A 25804-nucleotide genomic window follows, 5' to 3' on the forward strand; every position below is an offset into this window, starting at 1 on the left:
TTACTTCCATAGTTAAATACTCAGAACTATATGGAACCATAAATAAAACTTTAGAAAGGATATAATATATTTTCACAAGAGAATGTCTGCAGCAAACCCCTATATGAATTAAATTTTTCAAGCAGCTATGTTTTATCTACAATCCCTTTTTTTTCTTCAGATGATAGTGGTTAGGAACGATAACTACTACAGGGATTTCTGAATGTTAAGAGGAAAAAAATATTACTGAATTGCCGTCATTCAGTAAATATTTCTTCTCTAATGCCAGAAGAATTTTACAAATATGCACTGTGTTAAAGTAGTATGTACAACACTTCAAACCTACTGAGTAAACAAACCTAATCTATTTCTCTAATATTTTATTTGCTGTATTATTTAGAAATTCCTTTTCATTTCAGTTGCTTGCAATCAAGTGCATTATTAGGAAATGTCTCCTATTTTATTTTTAAGAAAAATTTGAAAAGAAGTCCTATGGCCCAGTGTGAAACCAGCTTTATTTTGTTTTCTTTCAAAATGGGAGCTGCAGGATACTGAGCTGTTGAGAGTTTTGTACCACCAATCATGGATGCTGAGGATTTTTTTAAAAAATCTGTTTGTTTTTTTTAAAGTCTGGATCATTTATTACTGTTCTATGAAGTATCACAGCAGATATCTGGTCATAATGGATTACACAATTCTCAAACAATCCTTGTTGTTATACTGGAAGAAACACTTGGATTTAAGGATGTTATCTATTATTCCAAAAATATACCTATTTTCTTTTTTGTTTTTTTCCCAGCGTCTCGTAGAAGCTGCAGAAGATGCTTACCTGAAACATGAGTTTGATGCTGACCTACAGGTAATGCATAATTATTTTCTTAAATATTTATTAGCAGAGTATGCTATGATGGTGTATACAATAGTTTACTTGAAGAACTGCTGTTGAAAGGCAAGCACGTGAGTAATAGAAGGATGCTGATTACAGAAAATGTAATTAATGAAGGCTGGCTTGGTATTTTGACAGGTTACGCATTTAGTGTTTGTGTGTTGGGAGACCAAGCAGGTGGATTTCGCTCTTTTTAGAGATTTCATTTAAATTCCCTGCATGTCTGCTTGGTCGAGATTTTTAAACACAGTAATTAGCAGGATGTTTCATCTTTGCAGTGTACTGGCAAGGAATTGTTCTATAGAGAGTTGAATTTGCAGATGGGGTGGGACCCACAGGGATGGGATTAGTATGACCTTGATTTGTGCAAATGGTTTGTGTTTGGATCTGTGTCTGGAGCAGGCACCATTTTTTCTCTTCCCTGGAAGCCCTTGGAGCGACACAATTCTTGTCTCAAAATGTTGCCTTTAGGAATAACATGGGAGGGAGAAGCACTGTAGCAGCTCACGGTTAAAAATGTTTGAAAGAAAAACCTTTGCTTAAATAAGACACATAATTAGGGGGAAAAAAATGAAGTTAATTTAGAAACTAAGTAATCTAACCTAGAATGGAAAGTTTAATAGAAAGCTTTGCTCAATACTTACATGAAGAAATACCTCTTTACCTTTCATGACTTCCTGTGTCCTTGGTTTCTTGAATGCCATGTTAGATGGAGTTTTGTTTACTTTGTGTCTAGTTATCTAGATTTAATTTTAAAACCTTCTGTGAATACTTGCCATATGTCCATTTAAATTTTGAGCTTAAGCAATAAGGGAAACAGAGACTTTTTCCCGTATGTTTGTCTAAGAAATACACAGGTCTGTAAGTTCTATTTTCGTAGTTTACTATGGTTACATCCAGTAATCACAAAACATTTTATTTTAGTGAAAATATGATGCAAATATCTGATTTCTATGCAGAAAGGAAAAAAAATAGTGGATTTGTAGTGCTAAGGATAAAATAGTTGACTTTAGAAGACTGTGGTACTGAGATCTGTCAGCCCATATTGGAGCAAAGATAAAATGAGCACATTGAAAGTGATAATTCATATTGTCACGGAGGTACCCCAAAAGTCAATTTTAGGCAGACAACAAGTTCCAAAGCAGAAAAGTGTAGCAAATAATCACGTATTATCATTGTATTCAATGAATGTGTTCAAATGCTTCAGAGTTCTGTTACATTCCAGCATGACAGAGGTGTGCTGCACTTTATTTTATCGAACTTTAAGCCTTGGAGAAATAGGAGCTATTGTCTGAATAAATCAGAAACACACTTTATTGCAGATTTTTTTAGAGGTCTACACTAAATGCTTCTTTACTGCAGGATAGTTCTCACTTTGACAACGTCCTTAATTTGCTGAGGCTTGGAAGATATTAACACTTTCAGGAAGCCAGTTAAAAGCCATTTGTGTCAGCAGCATTAACAGGACAATCAAATCTTTGTGTAGAACTCCGTTGTTTATTACTGTCATGGTCCATTAAAGCTAATCAATTGTTAATCTTGGTTTCAGCGACCCCTTTGCAACCCTTGCTGGGCGATTGTTGTTCTTTATCAAAAATCTCATAATACCATCTGCTCGATATAAAGTAATGGCCAGAATGATTTGATTGTGTACATTCAAGTGGAGGGAGACAGGAGGTGTATATAATATACAATGTATATAATTCTGCTATCAAAGAGGAATTTTTTGGTGTTTGTATTGCCTTGACCAATGTGTGGAAAGCAGGATTCAATGCTTTGAGTTAGTGGTATGTGATACAGCACCGATCTGCACTCTTTGTGCTCAGATATTCTGGAAATTCAGAAAGAACATAACGTGCTTTTGGGCTTTTTATTGGAACAATGTCACCTTCTATGTCTTGAGGACAGTATAGATAATACTATGTCACTACGTAAAAATGATATAAGGGAGAAATAAAATTATATTAATATTTTTATTGACTGTGAAAAAACACCAGTTTAAAGAAAATAATAACCGGAAGAGTTCATCTTTTAGACTGCTGCTATTCTCTTCAGCAATGCTGAAACTATATTATCCGGTTAGGCTAGACCTGATCGCTTCTGGGCATTTTTCTTAGTAACGTTATTAGTTTTGTCCTTAGTTATTCTGTGATTGTATTCTAATTCATAAACCGTAATGCTGTATAATGGTCTAAGCACTCAGCTGTCTATCCCTGGACTTAATCTATTGGCACCACCAATAAAAACACTTGTAGTTATAAACATCAATAAAATTCCCAGTGAATTGAAAGAAATAAATCAAAATGGTTGTTATGATATGAGGTTAACTCATCAGCATTATATATTGCATGTTTGAGTAATGACTGAACTAAGAAATGGTGAGAGCTAACTTGAAAGATTTACCCTGCGGTGTTTGGGCTTTGGGAGATTCTTTTTTTTGTTAGGGATGTGAACCAAGAACAAGTTAGAGGGAATGACCTTCTAAATGTTACTTATACTTGAACCTGGAACCCAGTCCAGGGTTTTCTCACCGGCTGGGTATGGTTTCAAGTTATTGTGTGTTATTAAAGAATCTTTTCAAATGGTTGCTTTGTTAAATTACTATTTCTAATACTAATAATGTATTAATTAATACTAATAATGTATTTGGGGATATAAGATAAATTACCATTTGTATTGCTACAGCAAGTTGTCTTGTCACAATATTTCTGTAGTCTTAAGAGATTGCTCACCTGGCTTTATTTGGGACACTCTCTCTGTGCTTGCCTTTGTTTAAAATGAAGTAATTCCTCCTGATTTTGTGGCTTTAACACAATGCAAAAAACAATATAGGCGCCAACCGTCAAGCACTGACCCAGCAAGAGTATCGGGTGTTACAGGTTTTGAAGTGATTCCACAACCATCTTTTAGTTTTCTTGACTTAATTGTTTGCCAGAGAAAAATTTTTGGGAAAAGACTAAAAAGAGGGTAACATCTTCTGTTAGGAGGCAATCTATTAAAAAGAAATTTCAAATAATATATGGTCATTGTCATTTACTGAAATTTGGCTTCCTAATAATTTACTTCCTTTGTGTTTGGGTATATGTTTCCTAAGATGTAAACTGGCTTGTTATGAGTCACAGAAACGCTGTGGTAGTGTTTGTGTTCAGAACCCTGGAAAAGGCTCTAAAGTGGAAAACTCTTCCCTGGAGCTGTTGTATACTTAAGAATTTGTTGCGTACACAGCCAATACAGCCACATAGGTTTAGAGGATTTCTCCTCCCACCGCATTTCCTCAAACCACTAGAAGCTGAACAGATTTTGTTCTGCAAAAGTACACCAATGTGATACCCAGCTGCTGGTATTCAGTTAGTAGTGAGGTGGTGAAGCATGCTTAAACTGCGGCCAGGTGGGCTGTGTTGGCACCTGAGTCCTCTACAATATCATATTACGTATGTGGTTGTATCTGAGCTCTTAGGATAGAAATGCATATTACTATCTGACCAGAGTGAGGACACAAGCTATTATAGTGTTGTATTATTTCTGGTTTTCAATAATCTCAATAGGTGGATGCTCAGCAGTGAAACTGATGCTGGAGTTCTCAGTGGAGCAGCAAAAGTAACTCGCACTTTGTTTCTTACAAACTTTAAAAAGAAATAATTTTAGGATCAGTAAAGATCTATAATGCTTGGTTCCTACCCGGTTTTCATCCCTCTGACGCCAGTGACAGGAGGAAGTCACATACAATTTCATTATGACTACTGGTTCATTTGCTGAATGGTTTCATTATACACACATTTGCAGGGTAGTTCTTTTATTTTCTGTGTGTTAATTAAGTTCATTAGTTCACTCGCCTTATATTCCAGCTGAGTTTTCTCTGTGTGTGTGTGATGCGATAATAAAAAAGCAAGGTTATTTCTTTTTAATAGAATCAAGGCTAGTGCATACTTGATGTCACCTGAATTACTAGGTGTTTTCTTTTAGGATTGTTGTAGTTTCACTTCCTATGCAAGATAGAAGAGGTTCAAGTGCCAATCCTTTAAGGTGGTTGACCTTATTTCAGTTTTATGTCACAAGACTAAAAGAGGATTAATCAAATAGTTTTTAGGAAAGGATTACTTTCTTCTAAGAATACTCTTAAAGTTAATTTAGTGGGATAAAAAAGGAATAATGGTATAAGGCTGCTTTTTATTATCTTTTTTTTTTTTTTTAGATCTATAATATATGGCTGAGTCTTTAGGAAGAGGTTTTCAAACTATGCCAGGGTTAGGTACCTGTCTGCCAGATTTTGCAGGCTGCTATCTCCTAATTGCATTTTGTGTCCCTAAAAATCTCATCCTTCCTCTTAGAGTATGTATACTGGTGAGAGAAAAAAATCTTGTGAAATCAGGACATGGATAGTTAAGGGTTTTCCAGTGGTTTACACAGGTGAGCGATGTACTTTTTTTTGTACATATTTAATGATTTTTGAAAGCCTACAAAAGGTGAGACTTCAAAGGTTTAAGGAGAAAGGACAAATAGTAAAAGAGGGCTGGGGAACAGAATTAGTCCGATTCACAAACTCTATAGCTTCTGAGTCTAATCCTTCAACTGTTGATATTACTAGATAGTTTATTGTTGAGCTACCTGAGTTTTAGTAATTTTGATATTCAACTGCTAGATACAGAGCTTAAATATAGACTTAAAAGCATAACTTAAATTGCTGCTACTTTTTCTAAATTCTGACCTAAGTGTTTATTGAGTGTAATGATACCATGCAAGAATTTATAATGATGGATTGTTAAATGCTTAGGTATTTAATTAAAATTTAATCAAATAGATGGTAATTACCTTTATATCAGTTACTGGAAAATATAAGGATAAAAGATAATTGAGACTAGCTATTCTACATAATCTTATTAAACTCCTATTATAACACATGTGTTACTTTCATCTTAGTACTTCAGAAAAATCTGTTTGCATATTTATTATCTCACTAATTTTGAATGAGACACATAATAACTAGGTTTGTTGTCAATTGGTATTAATACTTTTCTGGCTGTTAGAATAATGTCCACAAGACTAAAGTCAGCTCTTGAGGGGTTCTGAACATCCACAATGGAAGGGGAAATCTGTTGGACTTCAGGCACTCAGAACCAATGATTGAAATTACTTTTTCAAAAAGTGCGTTTAGAATAGCAGTCGAACATCTAAGTTTGATGTGCTTCCTGGATTATTTATCCAAGCTGCTTACTTTCTAAATCAGAAACCCGTCTTTCCAAACTCTAAGTGTGGAAACCTAATATGATATTTGACAGCCTAAATTCCATATAGACTTTCTTTGAAATATTTTGCAGACCAAAGTGCTCTCAGCTGTAGTGAATGGGATATGGACAGCATATGGACCTGTAGCATATAGGAAGGCATGAGGAAGAGATCCTTAACTAGTACCAATCTAAACTGGTAACTTTGCCTGGCCCTGGGCAACTCTTGCAGAAATATCTAGAAACCTTGGAAACCTTCTAGTTTATTCAGTTGGAAAATCTGCCTCTTTCCTGAGATGCCTCACACAGGACCTGTTCTCAAGGGTTCATCTTTGTGTTCCCTTAACAGTTGTGATATTTCAACAGGTTCTCCGATGTGGTTACGTGCATCCAACTGAAGGCACAATTTGGATGCAGCTCTGATGTAGAAATGCTGCCAGGACCTGCAGAAGTCTTTGTTACTGAGTTTTCTGAACAGCTCAGAGTTTTCAGTACTCATCAAAAGATGAGAGAGATAAAGGAAAGACAGGAAGGATAGAATTCGGAATGTTGTTAAAAACCACCACCGACAACAAAGCCCCAAACTCTTAAGATTTGCACTGCAGTTTGAGGGCTAAGAGGAAGGAAAAAGGGAATAGAAGCATGAACATCTAGTGAGTTAGTAAACTACAAGGCACAACAGGACACATTTTCAATGGTAAAAGCATCTATTAAAGTCTTTATTCAGTTTTAGCTTTTTCCTTCTTATTTTTTTCTTTCAGAAAACACTTCTATACTTTTTTTTTCTCTTTTTTTCTGAAAGAAAAAGAAAAACGCTTCCCCTTGCAGTTCCTGGTTTAGTAGCATTCTTGTTGATTTCTGTGAGCTCAAATTAAGGACTTCTCAACTGCTCTAATACCAGAACTGCAACAAATTGATTTCCAGATTTTTAGCTCTAAGGATAAGCCTTTTCAGTGGAGAGCCTTTTAGATTGTCTGCTCTTTCATATTTCTTTGATGAGGTTGGGATGGAACTTATCAAGTATCAATGAATTCAAATGTTACTGGTTAAGAATTCTCTGGAATCAATGCACGTGAAAGGTAACCTTCAGAGGAAGACTTTCACATTGCTTGCACTCTGCACGCATGGCAGAGGTTAAGTATTGGAAAGAGAGCATAGAGAGAAAGAGGGGCCGTGCGCTTTTTGGGTTCTTTTAGTCTCCAAACTATTAGCTGTTTTCTGCTTCTGTGGTAAGTGAAGAGAGAAAGAGAACAAGGTTTTATGAAGCCAGAAAAAAAATATGGCTAGCAATATTTTAGTTCATCTTCTAATGATGAAGATTAACTTCTTCATTAGTTTTTTTCACTTTAGAGTTTTGTGGAATTATTTTTGAGAATTGAGGAAATTTTTTTTCCATTACTTTTCTCCCTTCCACACATGTATCTTTCTAAGAATTTCTAAGTTCTCTTACTGCAAATGAATCAAATGTAAATTGCTAGAACTATTCCAATTTTATGTGTGTTTGTAGCTTCTGTTGACACAGAGTGAGTTCAATGGCTAAGCACAGAAATGCATAGAGTTTAACTGTCTCAGAAGCAGAGATGCAGGAACTGATTTTTTTTTTCAGCAAACTAATAATTTCTCTGCTTTAAATAGTTCTTTGGCATTTTGGTGCCATTTGCAGACAGTTCTGGATGTATTCCTTCCTACCTCTCTTGCGGTAGCAGTTGCTGTCTGAATCATGTGAAATGTGTACTGAAGAGTACTGAAGAACACGATATAAATTCATTTCTATGCATTGAATATGGACACAGTGCTTTTTGCTTGATGATACCTGCTGTAAATAATTACAGAAATCTGAAGCCTAGAATTGTCAAAGAACTGTATGACTGAGCAGATAATTTTGCCTTCCAGAGATTTTTCCTTTTATATATATTTGTCCATTTACTCTGTTTGCTTGCTACCAGAAATGAGAAGGAAATAGCTTTCTCATCCCAGGAGTGTTTTCAAAATTTCAAGTTCGCTGATTAAACATTGAGATACCCCAAAGCTTTTCCCGAGCAAGAGAAACCTCTGCTTCGGAACAGCTCACAATCAAATAGGTGGGGCACTCAGTATATGAGAAGCCTGTTCAAGTTGCTTCTCTAGTGAATATTAAATTATTTATATGATGTGAAACAACTGCAGCAGAAGTTTGTGAGACACTCAGCTCAGAAAAGCCTGAGGGATGGGGCTGTTGCTTTGGACCTGAGAGGCCCCAGTCTGAGGTTCTGTTCTGCTTGATTCAGAGAGTAGATTTGATCTGCAGTATATAAGGCTTTTTCTCTCTGGCACAATTCTGGGGAAAAAAAAAAAAAAAAAAAGCTGAAACTAAGAAGAATCACAGGTCACGTCTAATAGCAATAACAAGATGGAACAGAAAGTATTTACATACGTATAATACATATGTACAGTTTCTCCTTTCCCATACTCAAATCTTTAAGTATTTCCAGGTTGCTTTTTTTATGCTCTTCGTAAGCATCTTATAAGAATTGGAGACATGTTAAAAGAAATAAAAGCTGAGATTCTTGCATATTCACATAATTTCACAGGTTAAGGTTATAAAAACCATAAGTTCTCATTAAAATAGTGATAAAACTCTGTATTTGCAATGAGGAATTCTTTCTTTTATTGTTTTTGCAAGGTGATTATCTAACTTACTCCAATAGAACAGGGATAGGAATAAGCTAGTATTGTTCAGATAAAGGGATAATGATGTACCAGAAGGAGCCAGTCAAATTAAAACAGATATGGTCACTTTCAAGAGGAAGGGGGAAGAAGAAGAGACGTTATGAAATAAATTTTTAGCAGAAAATCAATAACAATACTTAATGCTGCAGGCTTAAAATTAGATTAAAATTTGTCACATCAAGCTGGGAGTTATTGTAAGCTTGCAAGAACTTCACTTGAGGCTTCAAAAAATTTCCTCTTTCAAAATGCCTGGCATCCCTTCCAAAAACGCCCGAACCAGAAATAGCTTCTGCCAATGCGTTTGCCTTTCCACACAGTCAAACCAGCATGTGATCCATGCATTCCACAATTTATAATTGAGAACTCAGCGACTTTCCCTGCATTTCAAAGCATACCGTCCTTTGGGAAGATGAGCACCTCCTGGACGCTGGGTCCGCTGGTCTTGGCAGGGATGGGATGTCAGAGTAGGTAGAAGAAGTTAAACAACAGAACAGGAAAAAGAGATTTGGGAAAGGAAGACTGTGGAGGATGCAGAAGAAAGCAGAAACAGTGCAGTAAACGGTTAGGTGTCAGAAGACTGTAAAGTGCAGGAAAGTATGCTGGGAAAGGAGAAATAACTAAATAATGTGTAAAGGCAAAGCTGTGAAGTGTTAATATCTTTGTGTTTCAAGAGTACTGACAGTAATCTTTTTGCAAGTCTCTAAACCATTACCTTTGCCTATAGTGAGCCTAAACTGGAGAAACCATTTGCAACTACTAAAATAAAAAGGAGGGGGTGGGATGGGGAGTAAAAACCTCTTTCCTCCATTCTCTTCTGTGTCAGGTTAGGCAATTATATAAACAGTAAGAAGCTGCCTGACATCGGCTTCAATATAAAACAAAAGAAACCTTGATAGAGAATAAGAATAGGTAACATTCAAATACCTTTAAAAATGGGTTTCAGAGAAGTCTGGCAAAATAAGTGTGTGCAGGGAGCGAGGGAGGAACGCCGCATAGGAGAGGAGGAAAAATATCCCAGTGTTGTTGAGAAACACGTGGTTCTTGAGACTGGCATAAACCTCAGAGAAACTCATCATTGTCAGTGCAGACGGAGATGACGTGCTTGAAACCTGTCTCTAGTAGAGGTTTGTTTATGGGACTATCCAGTTCCAATTCTAACTAACCAAGAAAGCACCTAAAGAGCTAGAGAAAAGGAGAAATTACCGTGGAAGGTGATAGCAAACAGGGATTTGGGATTAAAAATCACTTCATAGTGGGCAGTTGACTTGTTTGTTTAGACTTGTGACCTAGAAATTAGTGATCATCCCTCAGGAAAAAAAAAAAAAAAAGCTTGTCACCTTCTGAAAAAGCTTTCTAATTACCTTTTAACTTTCTGCTGCAGAGAAGGTTGGCTGCTCCAACTTGGCGCCCTGTGTCTCTTGCCTGGCTCGGAGCAGCCGCACGCTGAGCAGCGTCACACTGACCGTCACACCAACTCCTTTAGTTCTGTCAAGAGCTTGGTGAACGTTTTAACAAAACTACTCTCCTCAGGTTTAGTGGTGCCAAAGGAAAGTGACAGTTCTGAGGATTTTGATCCTATCAAGTTTCATTTTGAAAAATGCTGCTCTGGTTTAGGTTTCCTTTATCTGTGGATATTCAGTGTGTATCAGACAGCACAAGGGAGGAGGTGATGTACAGAGATTGTTGTTTTCTGATTTGTTGAGACTCCTACACCAAAGATACACAGCACAGTCTATCATCAAAGCTTTGTGTTTGAGATGTGCATTTTGCCAGAATCATATGCTTTCTGAACTGTCTGAAAAGTATATTTTAAAAAGTCTGTTTGAAACATCTATTTAATTCTGTGTGTACTTGTACGTATTTTGTATCTACGCTTAGTTTCTGGTATGCTGGAAGATGGAGATGCTAAGGTGCTTGGAGAGGCAGGCAATACTGGAGTTAATGTTTTTATTTATAAGCCTCATTGGTCAATGATACTGAGCTCTCCTCCAGGAAAAAAAGATCCTTAATTCACTCTTGCAAAATTCAATGCCCTATTGTTCTCACTTTTCTGAAGTCACTGTTTATAACATTGCTCTCTTTTCCCCTCTGAGGAATAATACAATTTATTGGAGCAGTTCATTCATAGTCTATGTGATATCTATCTTTTGGGACAGAGATACCTTTTGCATGATGTACACACTGTTAGCTTCAAACTCTTCCTGTTTGCTTTATGTGAAAGGGTTTGTAATCAGGAATATTTATGCATCCTGGTACCCAATTGTGCTGTGCTTGCTGTTTTCTGCTCTACGTAGAAAATTAAACTTTTTTTTCTTTTTGGCTCACACCTACCTGAAAAGCAAAAGATTTTAGAATATTACCCTATGGATTTATGATTACTAGGCAGATAGCCAGTAATAAGCAGTGATATCTGATACTACAGCCCAGACATTCTCTGCTTTTTTCCACCTTTTTCCTATTATCTTTAGGTTTAATAAACTATAAATGGGAGAAATAAATGGCAGACCATCTTTTCTCTTTTTGTGCCTCTTTTTTTTTTTTTTTTTTTTTTTTTGAGGTGCTTGGTGATGAGATTAAGTTAAAGGTCATATATTCTTCCAACCTTGTCTTTAGGAGTAGGCAAATTATTGAAAAGGGTGGAAGTAATCTAAGTTTATTCATTTTTGCAGGAGAGCAGCTTTTTGCTATACAACGATCACATTAAATGGAAATAACAGTATTATAGATAAAGATTTAATGAATATATATGAGAAAGGCAAGATAGAAGTCGCTAAGCAGTTCATAGCTTTAGATGAGGTCGCATTTCTGACTTGCGTGGTATGAAAGTGAGTAAATCTTAGGTGATCATAGCAGAAATATTTCCTGGGTATTGTACAAACTGCTTTTGGTAGGAAAAAAGTTACTTTTTTGCCTTTAGCTCATAACAAAGACATTGAAAACCAGCTACATTTTTACCTTAACATTTCAGTTGCATGTATTGTTTCTTTGTTTCTGAATCTCACATAATTGCTGACTACAAAATTAAAATTCCAAGCTCATTATTTCAATCCTAAGATACAACTTGCTTTAGACTTACTCTTTGTCTCTAATTGCAGTGTCTGTGTGTTGAGCTTCATTAACTTGAAACAGAAGGAGCCCCTGCTTTTGTGTTGAAGTTAATTAAAGCTGGTAATGATTATTGTTTGAAAAATTTCTGGGTTCAAGTAGGTTATTTTGCCTCTGCCTCTATTTTCATGCATCATTTCATCAATCATGTGGTTGGTCGATTCATATTATGCAGGATTTGTCTGAATTCAATGAGCTATGGGTTGTTTTTTTGTTGTTGGTTTGGTATTTGTGGTATTTATGGATTTTTTTTTTAATCATAAAAATACACTTGCCTATTTGTTTAATGGCTAGCTGAAAGCTCCAGCTTGTGAAACAATCACTGGTAAATTTTAAACTTGGATTTTTGAAAATTATTTGGAAAAATTGAAACAGTTGTTTTTCCTTGAGTAATACATAATAGCACAAACACAACAGACAGAGCAATGTTAAAGGCCACAGTCAATGGCTTTCAGATCTTTTTAAAATAAAAATTGAAATTTTCAAAATATGACACTTCTATGATAATGTGTAAAAACTTTAGACTTAGTACAGTCTTCTGTGCTGTACTCTACATACTAATACATTTTTGAGCATGACTGATCATATGAAATAGTTATGCATATTTATATGCATGTATAGGTTAGTATTTGTGTTTTAATAATTTTATTCAATGTTCTTCATTTCAACCTTATGTATATTGCCCAATGTACACATCTTTATCACTGTTTTTGTCAGTCATGCTGTGGGAGATGTCCAGCTAAAAAAACCAAAACCAACCAAACAAAAAACCCAGACAAAATGAACAAAGCACCCCAACAAACAAAACCCAAACCAAACAAGCAAATAACAAAAAAAAACAACCAAAAAAACCCCAAACCCAAACCAAAAAACCTCCTCTGTTGAAGGATCATGTCTAAGATAAGGGCCACAAGCATTGCAACAAGGTACAATGGATAAATAGATAAAGAGACGAAAACCAAAATAGACAGTGTACTTACCTGTGGGAAAAGCTTGGAAAAAGTGGTGTTATGTTCCTTGAAAAATCATAGAGGCCAAGTTTAAATAAGTGTTTGTTTGTGGTTCATGTAAAAAGGAAAAAAAGCAACATTACAATAACAGTAATTTGATTTAATGTTACATTTTATGTGTTTCATATTTCAGATTTAAACTAAGAGCTATACAGCTGAAGTTTTTGGACTATTCAATTTAGATGTAAAAAACCAAAAAGGGACTTGAAATCTTATTTTGTGTCCAGTTAGCTTTTTGAAATGAGGAGCATGTGTGCAGAGAAATGTTACTGTGGATCCAGAATGTTCCTATCAAAGATATTAGTGAAAGCTTTAATGGTTATTCTGCACCTGTGTGAAGCTCCTGCTGACAAAGTCAGCTCAAGAGCTTTCAGCATCATACGCAAACCAGAATTTTGCAGCAAATTAGCGGAGCTGGGGTATGTGTGTTATATTGGAAGGGACAGTGGAGGTTTTGGGGCATACGGCTGGCAAGGGTCAGCTGGTTGGCAGCAAGGTGAGCTCTGCTACAATTCGTAGGGCATTGTGATGAGGTAAAATGGTCTGGATGGAGGTCACCTGAGGTTGCGATAGGCTGTGGGAGGTCTTGGAGGCTCCAAGGGCTTTCCAAGGCTTTCTCCCCAGCCCACTTGCCACCATAGCACAGTTCTGATGTGTTCTGCATGGTCTCCTCTCCTTTCTGCCACGCTTTCCTTCTCACCAGGGTGCCCAGATCAATTCCACCTTCCTACTTCAAATTCTGCCCCCGTGGATACAGCAGCAGAGGGCTGTGGAGGCAGGTAGAGGGTCCGCTCTGTGAGTGTGTGCTACTCTAACTCATGTTCACGCTCTTGCCATTGGCAACATAGACAGTTTGTTGCCCTGGACACTTTTGCATGTATTCAGCCCAGTGCCTGGTTGTTGGTTCATCAGTTCTTACAGAATGATCTTTCATAGCAAGCTGGGTACTGTTTTTCGTAAGACTGTGTACCACTTCAGAGCCCTGTAAATCTTTCCTCGACACAAGCGCTGTGTCTTCTCGTGTGTTCATGTAGTATTTGGGGATCCAGCTGCTTCCCACAAACACTTAGGAAATTAATAGTCCTGTGAAGTACCACAGTGTTAGTGTCACTGATTAATGATGGAGGTAGGGATGTTCAAAGTTAAGTGCACGCTTCTCAGGGAAGGGGTAAATCTTATGTCGCCTTCTGAAAATTGTCCTAATTTTTACTGAAATTCCTGTATGGGTTAATAGCTACTGAAGTAGCTCTCTAGAGGTTAAGTGATTACTGTTCTCCTAGACAGACCTGAATTTTCCGGCTTTAACTACCTGTAAAATGTCAATAATATGAGAAGGCATAGTAAGGAAGTGAAATTCAAGATAGTGGTGTTATTAAAAGTTGCTCAATTTCTATACCTGCTCCCCTTCCCAACTACATTCCATCTATCAGGGTTGCAATTTTCTGCAGATTTTATGGGATCTATATTCATTGGAATCTATTACAGGTTATAGAATGGGAAATCTCTTAAAGATTACTTGAAATTCAGAAAATAAGAATGTATAGTATGTACTATTAAAATACCAGATCCACAAGATGTTCATCATTTTTAGTCCAAGTTCTGCACCAAACTCCATACAATAGCAGCCCAATTAGCATCTGCAATTATTCCCATAGATAATTTTATTATTATTATTTTTAAATTCCTTGTGGTCTGTTGGTAAACGCCTTGTATATATTTCCTCCAAATGATGTTCCAGTCCTTGACCTTTCTACATGCTGGCAGCACCAGCATTCCTCTTGAGTGGGACTTGCTGGAATTGTCGAGAAATGAAATGGTAAAAATTAGGGAGATTCTCCTGAAGGAAGGCAGTGAACAATACAAGGTGGAGACAGACCTGTTTTAAATAAGGACCCCCTTGCAATTCTGGTAATGCAGGTTTTACATGTTGCTTGCCTTCACTTTATTCAAAAGGTAACACTTTTCAGTAGGACCTGGTTGGAGTGAAAACTATTCAGCCTTGCTGGCTTTTTTTCCATCCTTTGGTGAACATTTTTTTTTTTCCCCTCTCCCAGTGTTTCAAGAGTTGTTCTTCCCCCTCATCCTATCCCAACACAGATTTTCACCTCATCTTCCTGTTTTCCCTTTGTGTGTGAGAAGATAAAACTGGGAGATGGGGTTGTTGTCAGGTCCACAGCGTTTCAACTGATTCAGTTTTGTCTTACACGGTGACCTGCGGTACTTGTGTAAACCACAAGTGATCCTGGAATATTGGGGTAAATCTGGACAGAGCCACACGGAGGGAATTTACAGGATAAAGTCACTTTTGATTTGTTGTCTTGCCCTTTCTCTTCAGACTGCATTTCAGCTCTGCTGTTGACCAATGAAGCTTTTCTGCAGTGACAAATCCCCTGGTGCACAACCAAGGATGTGTCTGATGGTTCATCAGGTTTTCCCGGGGCTGCCTGGCTCCTCGTGTGCACAAGTGTGCACACCCCTGGGCACGGGCACCTCCGTCCTCTGGTTTCCAGATAAGCCCTGACACTAACCTGTGAATTCGGTGGGTCTTGCACCTCAGCCTGTAAGTGAACCCCAGAAGGACAGGATGAGAACCGTGTTTTTTGAATTGGGCTTTATAGTGTCATAAACAGTGACATCATTGTATATACACACAAATATATAATGATGAATACAGCAAATGCAGTCTTAGATGTTGGCTGGAAAATGTGTGCTCCAGGCCCAGATTTAATAGGAACTTTCATATTCCATTCTTGGAATATAAAGCCAGCATTTTTGTCTATTTTGACTTTTGCATTAATAAAATGAGTTCAAGAAATCTGTTAAAGTTTATCTTTAAAAATGTTTTCAACCCAATCACCTTGTTTTAAAAATCATTTCCGTTTGTTATCTGCACATTTAAGTAGATTGTGTTTCCTTGTGATTGATTCTCTGAAGGAAAGCACTAACAGATTCCTGTAATTGATTATACTTTAATGATACATAATGGCAAGTTCTGTTTTCCATTATTGTTACCCTACACGCTGAACTGCCGTGATACCAGAATGTATATTGATATAAAATTGATTTAGTAACATTTTACCAGTTGAACTGTCTTGCATTAACTAAAAACATGTCTCCACATCTTCAACAGAAGTGGTCATTCACACATTCAGGGCAGGTATCGTACGCGTGTCTGCAGATGGTCAGTTCCTTCAGCTTATTGGAGTTGGCAAAAGACAACGCTGCTGGAGATCTGTGCAATCATTGTTTCTGGGTTTCACAGATGAGAGTTGGCTGTTTTTACATTTCAAATGTTTCACATTAATTACAATTTTTTTTTCTTTTTGATGATGCTTTTCAACTAATGATCCTCTACTTCTTTCCCTTCCCCCCCCCCCAAATAGTTGATGGCAAATAAGGCGGTTGATGATCTGAAAGTGTTGCTTATCTTCATGATCAGTATTACTTAATTATTTACTGATGTCTCCTGTCTATCTGTATAAATCTCTTGCCGTGGGTTTAGATAGAAACCTCTGCAGCAGGGATTACTTTGCATGCATGAGATCGCGTGTGTATTTGTAACAGCAGTTTGTACATCAGAGTCCTGTTCCGTGACTCAAACTCCTGAATGCTCTTTATTTACACGAGTGGATAGTGCAATTCAGTTGCACCTGGCTGTGCTTTAACTCTTGGACATATGACCTGTCCTAACCTAAAGGTTGCAGGGAAGGTCTGATGAGTCGTTCAGCATGTATAGCTGGCCTATGTGGGAAAAATAAGTAAATTTTTAAAAGCTAATTTGAATTCTTATTATTCTGAATGTTTCAAAAAGCATACAGCTGTTGTCTTTTAAATACTCAAAGGACAGATACAGGAAACTTAATAGCTAGAACATTACAGTAATCTAAAATTGGCGATGTATGTTGGAAATACTAGCTAGAAGTACACAGAACAGTCAGCTAAGGGTAAGGGTTACACTTTCAAAATCCTTTATTTTCCAGGGATTTAAATTCAAGTTTTCACATTATCAGCCATATTAAGCCAGTGTGAGCTTTCTTAACCCAAAGTTTAGGGGGGAAAAAATGCTGTTTGGCCTTGGTGAATGTCAATATTTGGCAGAATAAAAGTACTTTCTAAAAATCTGCAATAATTTTTATTTCAGTTTTAAAATGGAAACTTTTGATGTAAATTTCAGTTTTAAATCTGAAAATTAAAAGAATCACTTCTGAGGTATATAGATACTTTGGTAAGCTGGTCTTTAAAGTGATTAATTACCACCACACAGTTTTTATATTTTATTCCATATTAAATAAATTTGTAAATGTTTTAAATTGTAATTTTTAATATCTGTGTTAACATTCAGTACTTCAATTCTGTTAAATATAGGTTAAATATAAATTTCAGTTTAATGGCTTTGTCTATGACACTGATTGCAATTCAAATCTTCCTTGCATGCTGTTCTGAACTGCTGATAGTAATATTAATAGCAGCATTTGTACCATTCACTTTCATTGTCATCCTAGTCATAAACAGTAATATCAGTTAATGTGTACTTATGCTTGTATGGTTACAGTGCAAAGGGATTATCAGAGAAATTATTTATCTGAAACTATCAGAGAACAGTTTCAAAAACTTAAGAACTGCAAATCCAGAGCAGATTAGGTTACTTAAATGGTCTCTTCAGTGGTGATATTTGAAGAATCAGGAATGTCTGTAGTGTCTCACACTAATTTTGGAATATAATACACAATTTAATTTCCTGTTTATTTGGTGTTCCAGGGGAACATTTTCTGAACCGTGAAGTAAAATTTATGCTCTAGTGCTCTATATTCTCAGCTCAACCCCACATTGCAAAAGAAACCCCTACACGTTTCTTTAATTTAAAAAACATGAGTTCTTTCCTAATTAGTTACACATAGACAATGTTAGATTTTTCCAACTGCAAAATGATTAATAATACATAATTAAAATGGAACCTGGATCAAGAACTCATCAAGTCTTCCTAATACCATAATGCTGTACCCTTTCCTTGGCAGACAAAGTGATCTTGCCCCAGGGGATGTCAATGACTCTCAGGAAATCTGTTCCTGCAAATATACTGTCTCCCCTCCTGAGGAATTTCCAAAATTACCAATTGGGGAACTTCTTTCCAATATTTTCACAGTAAAAATATGCAACTCATAAAAGAGTATTAAGTAAATTTTGGAACATGTCACCAACATGCATTTGATGTATGGAAGTGCTCTGTTAATATTCTATATAGTTGAAGTCAGTGGTAACTGAAGATGTGCATACATAAAGAACAGATCACTATTAGTTCTGTAGCTACACTAAATATTTTCTTAAAGACTGTGCAACTTTTTTCCCCCAGATTAAAAAAAAAAAAAAATTAAAAAATCCCATCTACTGGCTTCTAAGCTAAGTTGCTAACAAAGCGTAAACAGAAGAATACCTCTTTACTTATTCCTTTACACGTTAACCTTTCTTTTCCCCCTCCCCACTCCAAGTTTTCCTAGCAAGATACTCGCCAGATACTCAATTACAGCCCAGACGATTGTAATGAATACTGTAGAAAAGCAGGTCTGGAACATATCACAGCTGTTCAATGGGAATAAGGACCATAACATCGTGAGCCGCTAGATGCCAGTCTTGTCTCATCCCAGGACAAGGCTGAGAGTATTTGTGATTGTTTAAAAAACTCAACCAAGCCCTCCCACTCCAAAACCCCTGTAAAGATGTTCCTTTGGTATTGAAGCTATTTTGCCTTTTTTTTTTTTTTTAAATTAAATCTACAGTATGACCCTGTTGTTTATAGTATTCTTTCCCTCCCTAGTAATGTTATACTTGTTTATAAACATTTCAAAGCTATCCCTAGACAATGTTTTTGTCACAGGCCTCTTGCATACCTATGTTGTACTCTGTCTCATTTTTCTCTTTGGGTGGAATTCACAAACTTCTGGCATGTGTATTAATCTATGTTTCTGATTTATTTCACAGCCACTTATCATGCAAGAAACTCTAAATATATATATATTTCTAAAATTCTACAAAGAACTTCACCTTTGCATTTTTTTTCTACACCAGATAAAATAGGAACCTCTGGTATATTCCATTTTTGCTATTGGCAAGCTCTGTACTACAGTTGTCATGGTGTTTCCATGTGAGTTGCCTGGCTGCAGAAGCCTATCCTCCAATTTACATCTTTCAGGATTTTCTTAGCAAGGTAGTTGATGTAAAATAAGTGTCAAAATGCTCAAGTTATTTGAGACAATACAGAAAAAGCTCAAGAAAAAATATTCCTACAACCTTCAGCACATCAATGTTGTAATGTTTCATCTGCAGAAGCCATAATGCAGACCAGGGCCTCCGTATTGTACATGTGAATTTCTTTGTTTAATCTCATTAAAGGAAGATTTGCACCCCAAATGGATAAACAGTTAAGATATCAAGCTTTTCTTCCAAATTCATCTGTATCTTCTAAAGCATATACAGTGGAGTTCTGAATATTTGTGTAAGAATTACTCCTTTCTGCATCTTGCAAACTATGTGGAATATAGTGGTCACTTGTTTCTAGAGAAATACTTCCATATTCTAGAATTTGTTTTAAAATGATCACTGGACCTCATAAAGAAAATGACTCACAAACTTGCCTGTCTCACATGAAAAGGAAAACCGAAAGAAATTTGTTATGATATGAGTAACACTGAGCAAAGAAACCCTCAGATGTTGAAAACATCAATGGTAGAGATAAATATATCTGCTTTTGTTGGTAAGGCTGAATCTGTTTTCTTTTGTGTGAATTATGATATAGCCTTTAATTATGTGGTTTTAATTCTGTTTTCTATATAGTATCAAATATTTTTATTGCAGCATTAAATGTGTATGTCAGATAGCTTCTACATACTGTAAACTACTTGTATGCCAACTGGGGTCAATGGAAGTCACTCCCTTGAAAAATACAATCTATTTTGTAAGTAATCTGCAACAGCCCGTGAATAACAAGACTGAGTAACAATGAAAAATTATAGTCATATAAAGACCTCCTGCACATTCAAATAAGTTAGATTTATCTGAGTACTTTCTGGGGTTTGTGGAATGCTGTGGATTGATAGAAAAATGCAGGGAGATACATCCATTGAGAAAGCCCTTTGTAGCCCAGTTAGATTCATAGAGGCAAGGATCGTCAATGGGACGAGAAATGTGTAGAGAAACATGATTGAAACATCAAAATGTCTAAGTACAGGAAAAAGATCTTAGGGCATAAAAATGTATCAGTAAAGAGGGGACTGTATTATTTAAATTAAAATAGACCTGTCTTTCTAGAGAGTTTATATGCAGTTTATATGCAGATATGCAGACTCTAGAGACTCTATGCAGATAAAAAGCATTATTCTGTTCTTTTTAGGAAAAAAAAAGCTATTAGTGGTTTGTGGAATTAACAACCACACTATATGTAGACCAAAGCGCAGAGCTGAGGATGCATGTGGAACCTTAACTTTATTGCTTCCATATCTCCAAATAATAACTGCACAACTTGAAAGTTCCCTTTTTGTCATTTGCAATGGAATGATTTAATTTATTTAAGTTTCTCTGATGAACGCTTAATGTCTTGCATATGTAGGGAAGAGAATAGTCCGTGACTCAGTGCTCAAGTCTCGTAACTGCAGCCTGTCTACAATACTCAGTGAGGAAGCTTCTTGTGCTCATTAGCAAATGCTGACCTGTTTGTATACATTGTCCTGACCACGAAGTTGTTGAGGGGCAAGTTAAGGGGATGTGGTTAAATTAGGCTGCAATTTTATTAGCTCACTTGGGACCATAGCAGTTATTTATTATAAGGTCAGCCTGTAGATCTGTACTCCCCTACTATCGGATCTTTATAATTTCTTCCCAATAAGCTCCAAATTACTTCCCTTTCCTAAGAATATTTAAGTCATGGTGGTGAAAAGAGAGCGTTTGTACCAGCTTTTCTAAAGCGTGTCTTCATGTAGCGTACCTGCAGAAAATCTCTTACAAAGCCCTATTGGCTCACACAAATGCGAGGAAGCAGTTAGTGTGTTTCTCCCCATGGGGTGATGGCTGGCAGCTCCCTTTGTCAAGAGTAATTCCGTACCCGCCACTGCAGGGCTGCCTGTCAAGGGTTTGCAGATGCCAGTTTTGCTCCAGAGCCCCCACCTGCAGAAGGGGCAGCAGCTCCTGGCAGCACGCACACCCCCTCACTTCTCCCACACCAGGACCCCTGCCCCAAACCCATTGCTACCCTATCCGGCTCTGGCGAGGAGCAGCTCACCCCCTACGCTCCTCGAGAAGCACCTGTCCCCAGCTGAGCGCCTGCTCCCCGCTGTGTCCTTCTTTGCCTCTGCAGTGGCCAGAGCACCGGTGCAGCACATCTGGCTGTGGGATGGTCCTGCTGCCCTGAGGGGGGTCAAGCGGCTCCAGCTGTGCCCGCGGACACTGTGGCAGGGATGGCCAGAGCCGTGGCTCCTCAGCCGGGTAAGACTGTGCACTGCTGCCCTGCCTGCAGCAACCCCTTACTGCTCCAAAACAGTTTGTATGCTACAAAAGCACACAAAAAGCAAACAACGCCCGCCCGCCCCCAACAAACAAATGAAAATAAACAAACAAAAACAGGAAAAAAACCCAAAAAACCAAAACCCAAAACAAAAAAAAGAAATCCCACAAACAAACAAACCAAAACCACTGACCAACAAACAAAAACAACAGAAAATAGAAATCTAGGTATCCAGTACAGATTTCTTCTCTGTAGTGGAGATTCTCTGTTTCCCAGGTCAGGAAACTTCCAGTCTGGCAGTAAACTACCTTGCTGATGCCACTTTGTAGCAACTAAAAGGGAGAGGGGACAGACCTTCCTACAAGTTTCCAAATCTCTGCTTGCATACGAATCCGTGCAATATTATTTGCAGTCTGTGGCTGGTGGGCAGAAGGAAGGGGGGCCTGGCCCGGTGGCCTTGCTCCTGGGCGTGCGGAGGCAGCGGGCCAGGCCGGCGCTGGGCTGTTCCTTGGGCAGGCCTCGGGCACAGCTTGTAGGGAGCACCGGCGTGCGAGAAGACTGTGCTATACAAGGACAGAAGTCTGTCAGAATGAGGAGCATGCGCATATTTTTCTCCCTAATTAACTAGTTTTTCCGCCCCTCCCCTCAAAATATTGTCAGAATCTTCTCAGATGTAAAAGGGCAGACATTCTGAAGGAAATTGATCTAATAAAGTCTGTTCCAAGATTCAGAATTTGCAGCGAGCATAACCTTTTATAAACAGACCTAGATACAGTACAATACAGAGGTTCTCCTGCCCCTCTACTCTGCCCTGGTGAGACCTCATCTGGAATATTGTGTCCAGTTCTGGGCCCCTCAGTTCAAGAAGGACAGGGAACTGCTGGAGAGAGTCCAGCACAGGGCCACAAAGATGCTGAAGGGAGTGGAGCATCTCCCGTGTGAGGAAAGGCTGAGGGAGCTGGGGCTCTTTAGCTTGGAGAAGAGGAGACTGAGGGGTGACCTCATTAATGTTTATAAATACATAAAGGGTGGGTGTCACGAGGATGGAGCCAGGCTCTTCTTGGTGACAACCTTGGTAAGACAAGGGGTAATGGGTTCAAGCTGAAACACAAGAGGTTCCACTTAAATTTGAGAAGAAACTTCTTCTCAGTCAGGGTGATGGAACACTGGAACAGGCTGCCCAGGGAGGTTGTGGAGTCTTCTTCTCTGCAGACATTCAAACCCGCCTGGACGCCTCCTGTGTAACCTCACCTAGGTGTTCCTGCTCTGGCAGGGGGATTGGACTAGATGATCTTTCGAGGTCCCTTCCAATCCCTGACATTCTGTGATTCTGTGAATATAATGAATTTAAGAGAAGGGAGAGTGCGTGTCCAAATGCGGGGTGGTTTTGAGTAAATACTGGGACTATGAGGTTTGTTCCCCTGTTAGTGCAGGTGTATAACTCAGAGGCCAGTAAGTGCCAGATGAACATTGACTAAAAAATACAAACAAATATGATTAAGAGCCAGATTTTATTTTTGGAGTTTTTATACCCTTTAAGATGTTGAACCTGGTTAAAAATATTTACTACAGAATGACACCAATATGATAATTGATAAGCTTATGTACATAACCAATGATCTATTTTTTTTTTTTGCTAACACAAGCAATAATGTAGTTATTAGAGAACAGGGGGTTATTTTATATTAAAATCAGTGCAATTATAATTATTGTCGGAGTAGGAAGTTGTGATTAGAATTAGGAACATGTTATAAAATTTTAGCATTATGATATGTTATTTATAATATTATAATTTGTTTATTCATATTTTTTCAAAGTTTCCAGGACAGTTTAAAGGTAGCCTGTTGGGTGAAATTATTAAAAACACCTGAATGCGTTTTTTCTGGACCATCCTCTGTGATGCAGGCAATATAAGGTGCTGATCGATCCACACGGCCAAACCCGGGGGCCATGAGGAGGCCGTGAGCTGTGGTCTGCAAAGCGGAAGGTCTGTGTAGTACAAGACTGTCTCTGATGGTGTAGGCTCTTCTAATAACGTTCATTAGATCAGGCACAGAACTGCGTAGGCAAGGTAATACAGCTTCCAGTTCACTTTAAACCTCTGAATTAAGAGAGTGTCTACCTTGGACTCTGTTGTACAGTATAGTTATCTTTAAACGCTGCAGAGGTCATACCAAATTTAAAGCCAAATAGAAGATTTGAGAATGAAACAAATATTTAAGTCACTCAGGCATTTATTTTTTCCATTTCACATCTTATCTTTTCAGGCAGCACATGCAATTTTGGGTACAGTAGGACCAAAGTCTCAATTTCTTTTCCTATGCTTTGTTCCTTATGTTACTTTTTTTTTTTTCTCTGCTGTCTTGCTTTCTTTTAATTTCCACATGGTGAAATACACATCAAGTTCAGAAACTGAGTATACATAACTCTTGCTTATTGCAGGTAAGTAACATCAGTGAAAGCGTGTGCTTGCCAAAGCTTTGTAAACCTTACGTTAAAACTTGTGGAACCGTGCCAAGCATTAATGGACTTCAGCTATCATTAAAAGCTGGATTTCCATGAGATTTTTGCTAAAGTTCACAGAACTCTTCAAGCAAATTTGAGCCCCATTGCAGTAATCTGAGGATTGATTTATTGTTCTATATCAAACTCTCAAAAGGTTGGAGTTTCACGTTTTCAGCGTTACAAGTAAATTTTGAAGATTTTTAGATCTGATCCTGACACACAACTCAGAGTGAACCAGAGTAGAAATCAAACCTGATTCCTCTCAAACCATGCAGATGAAACTTGCAGCTTTTTTCCCAGAGCTCTGTATTAGGTGCCTTTCAAAAGACTGATAATAGCTTGTTCTTATTTTACAAATATAGGCTAATAAGACTTCGTGAAACAGCCTTGTGAGAAAGAAATGAGAAAGAGAATGAAGGAAAATAGGTACAAAGAAGCTGTGAGCCAACCAGCCCCACAACCATATTGTGTGAAATGATATGACTAAAATATGTGCATGGTAAATAGTGTGACGTTGAATAATGAAACATTCAATATTCCAGCCAGAGGAGAAAAAAGCCAGTTCCCAAAATTGGGTTCTGGCAGTATGTTCAGAGTTGAGTAGGCATATGCTTGATGCAGTTTGCGTGGAGAGGAAGGAGATCCACAGAGTTCTATTGCGGTTCTTTCTGTATTTTCCCACAATATGAATTAATCACATCTAATACTAATTATAAACTTGCAACATTCTAAATTCCTGCATAAACTGTGGAAATATGTGAAGACATTTCCAAGGCTGGAGTATCTTTAACAACGAACCCGTATATGTGCTTTTGTAGATTTTTGCTGTGCGTCATATTCAAACCCAGTTACGTTCTGCAGATTTACTCTTCTGTACTCCCATGGTGATTTACACGCCTAAGGAAGTAGTTTGGTGAAACCATGTCTCAGAAATGTGGAAGCTTAATATAAGTAAATTAAACACAGGCGCTTGATTAAGTGAATCACAGCCTTTTGACGTTTATAATTTCAACACGATTGTCACCAGCTAGTCAACCTCTGTGACTCATGGTGGTGCTTAAGCTATTGGCTTGGTAGTAAATGGAAAATGTAAGGTTTTTTTAGCTATTCTAGGATGTCTTCTGGCCTGCATCCACACAAGTGAGACAGATTCATAAATATCAGCAGCATATTAGGAAGTTGTCTTATTTATCATTCTGAACTACTGATGCCCTGATTAGCTTGCCTGTAAACATTAGGCTAAATGAAGAGTTTCTTCCAGGCTTTAAGATACAGGCAGGTAGTTATTTTGTTGCTGCTAAAAACAGAACTATGGCTTGACTACAGTAATGAAATTATTTCAACAAGTAAATCAGAGAGAGCACTAAATTCTTTTGTTCACTGAATTAGTCAGTGTCATACAAGCTTCTGTGTGAAGATTTCATCCAAGGAGAACCTGTTAGAAATTTGAGTCAGTGTGATCATGAGGTGCAGGTGCTGCATTCAGAAATGGCAAGTTTGAACAGGATTTTTTCACTATGGTCAGTTAAGTGCTCAGGTAGGAAATCTGGAGTTCACCACTCCATTATTGCTGGTGGTATATATTAGTTAGATATTGGATAGGGGATCTGTTGATATGGATGTGCTTTGGAGGACTAGTAGTGCTGTGCAGCATTTTTCATCAGGCAGTTTTAGTCCTGCAAGAATGACAAATGCAATAATTCCTCTCTTGCAGCCCAGGAATCAAGACTGATCTCTCCCATGAGAGATACAAAATGTTGATTTGGGTTTGGGGTTTTTTTTTCTGCATTTTTTAACAAAATGACAAAAGATCAGCATCTATTGAAAAAATAATTTTCAGCAAGATTTCATGATGGAAATATGTAGATATCCTTGACTTTTCTAATTTGAAGTAAAA

General features: G+C 37.5%; 1 protein-coding gene across 1 annotated transcript in view; it reads left to right on the top strand.

Annotated features, from left to right (window-relative positions):
• CACNA2D3 (calcium voltage-gated channel auxiliary subunit alpha2delta 3) overlaps window positions 1-25804 on the top strand; it is a 437844-nt gene that overhangs the window by 136685 nt on the left and 275355 nt on the right. Inside the window, exon 4 of the mRNA XM_065642557.1 lies at window positions 779-838. Coding sequence (XP_065498629.1) covers window positions 779-838 — 60 coding nt within the window. The remainder of the gene's footprint in view (window positions 1-778; window positions 839-25804) is intronic.

The sequence above is a fragment of the Caloenas nicobarica genome, chromosome 11, assembly GCF_036013445.1.
Source record: "Caloenas nicobarica isolate bCalNic1 chromosome 11, bCalNic1.hap1, whole genome shotgun sequence".
NCBI lineage: Eukaryota > Metazoa > Chordata > Aves > Columbiformes > Columbidae > Caloenas > Caloenas nicobarica.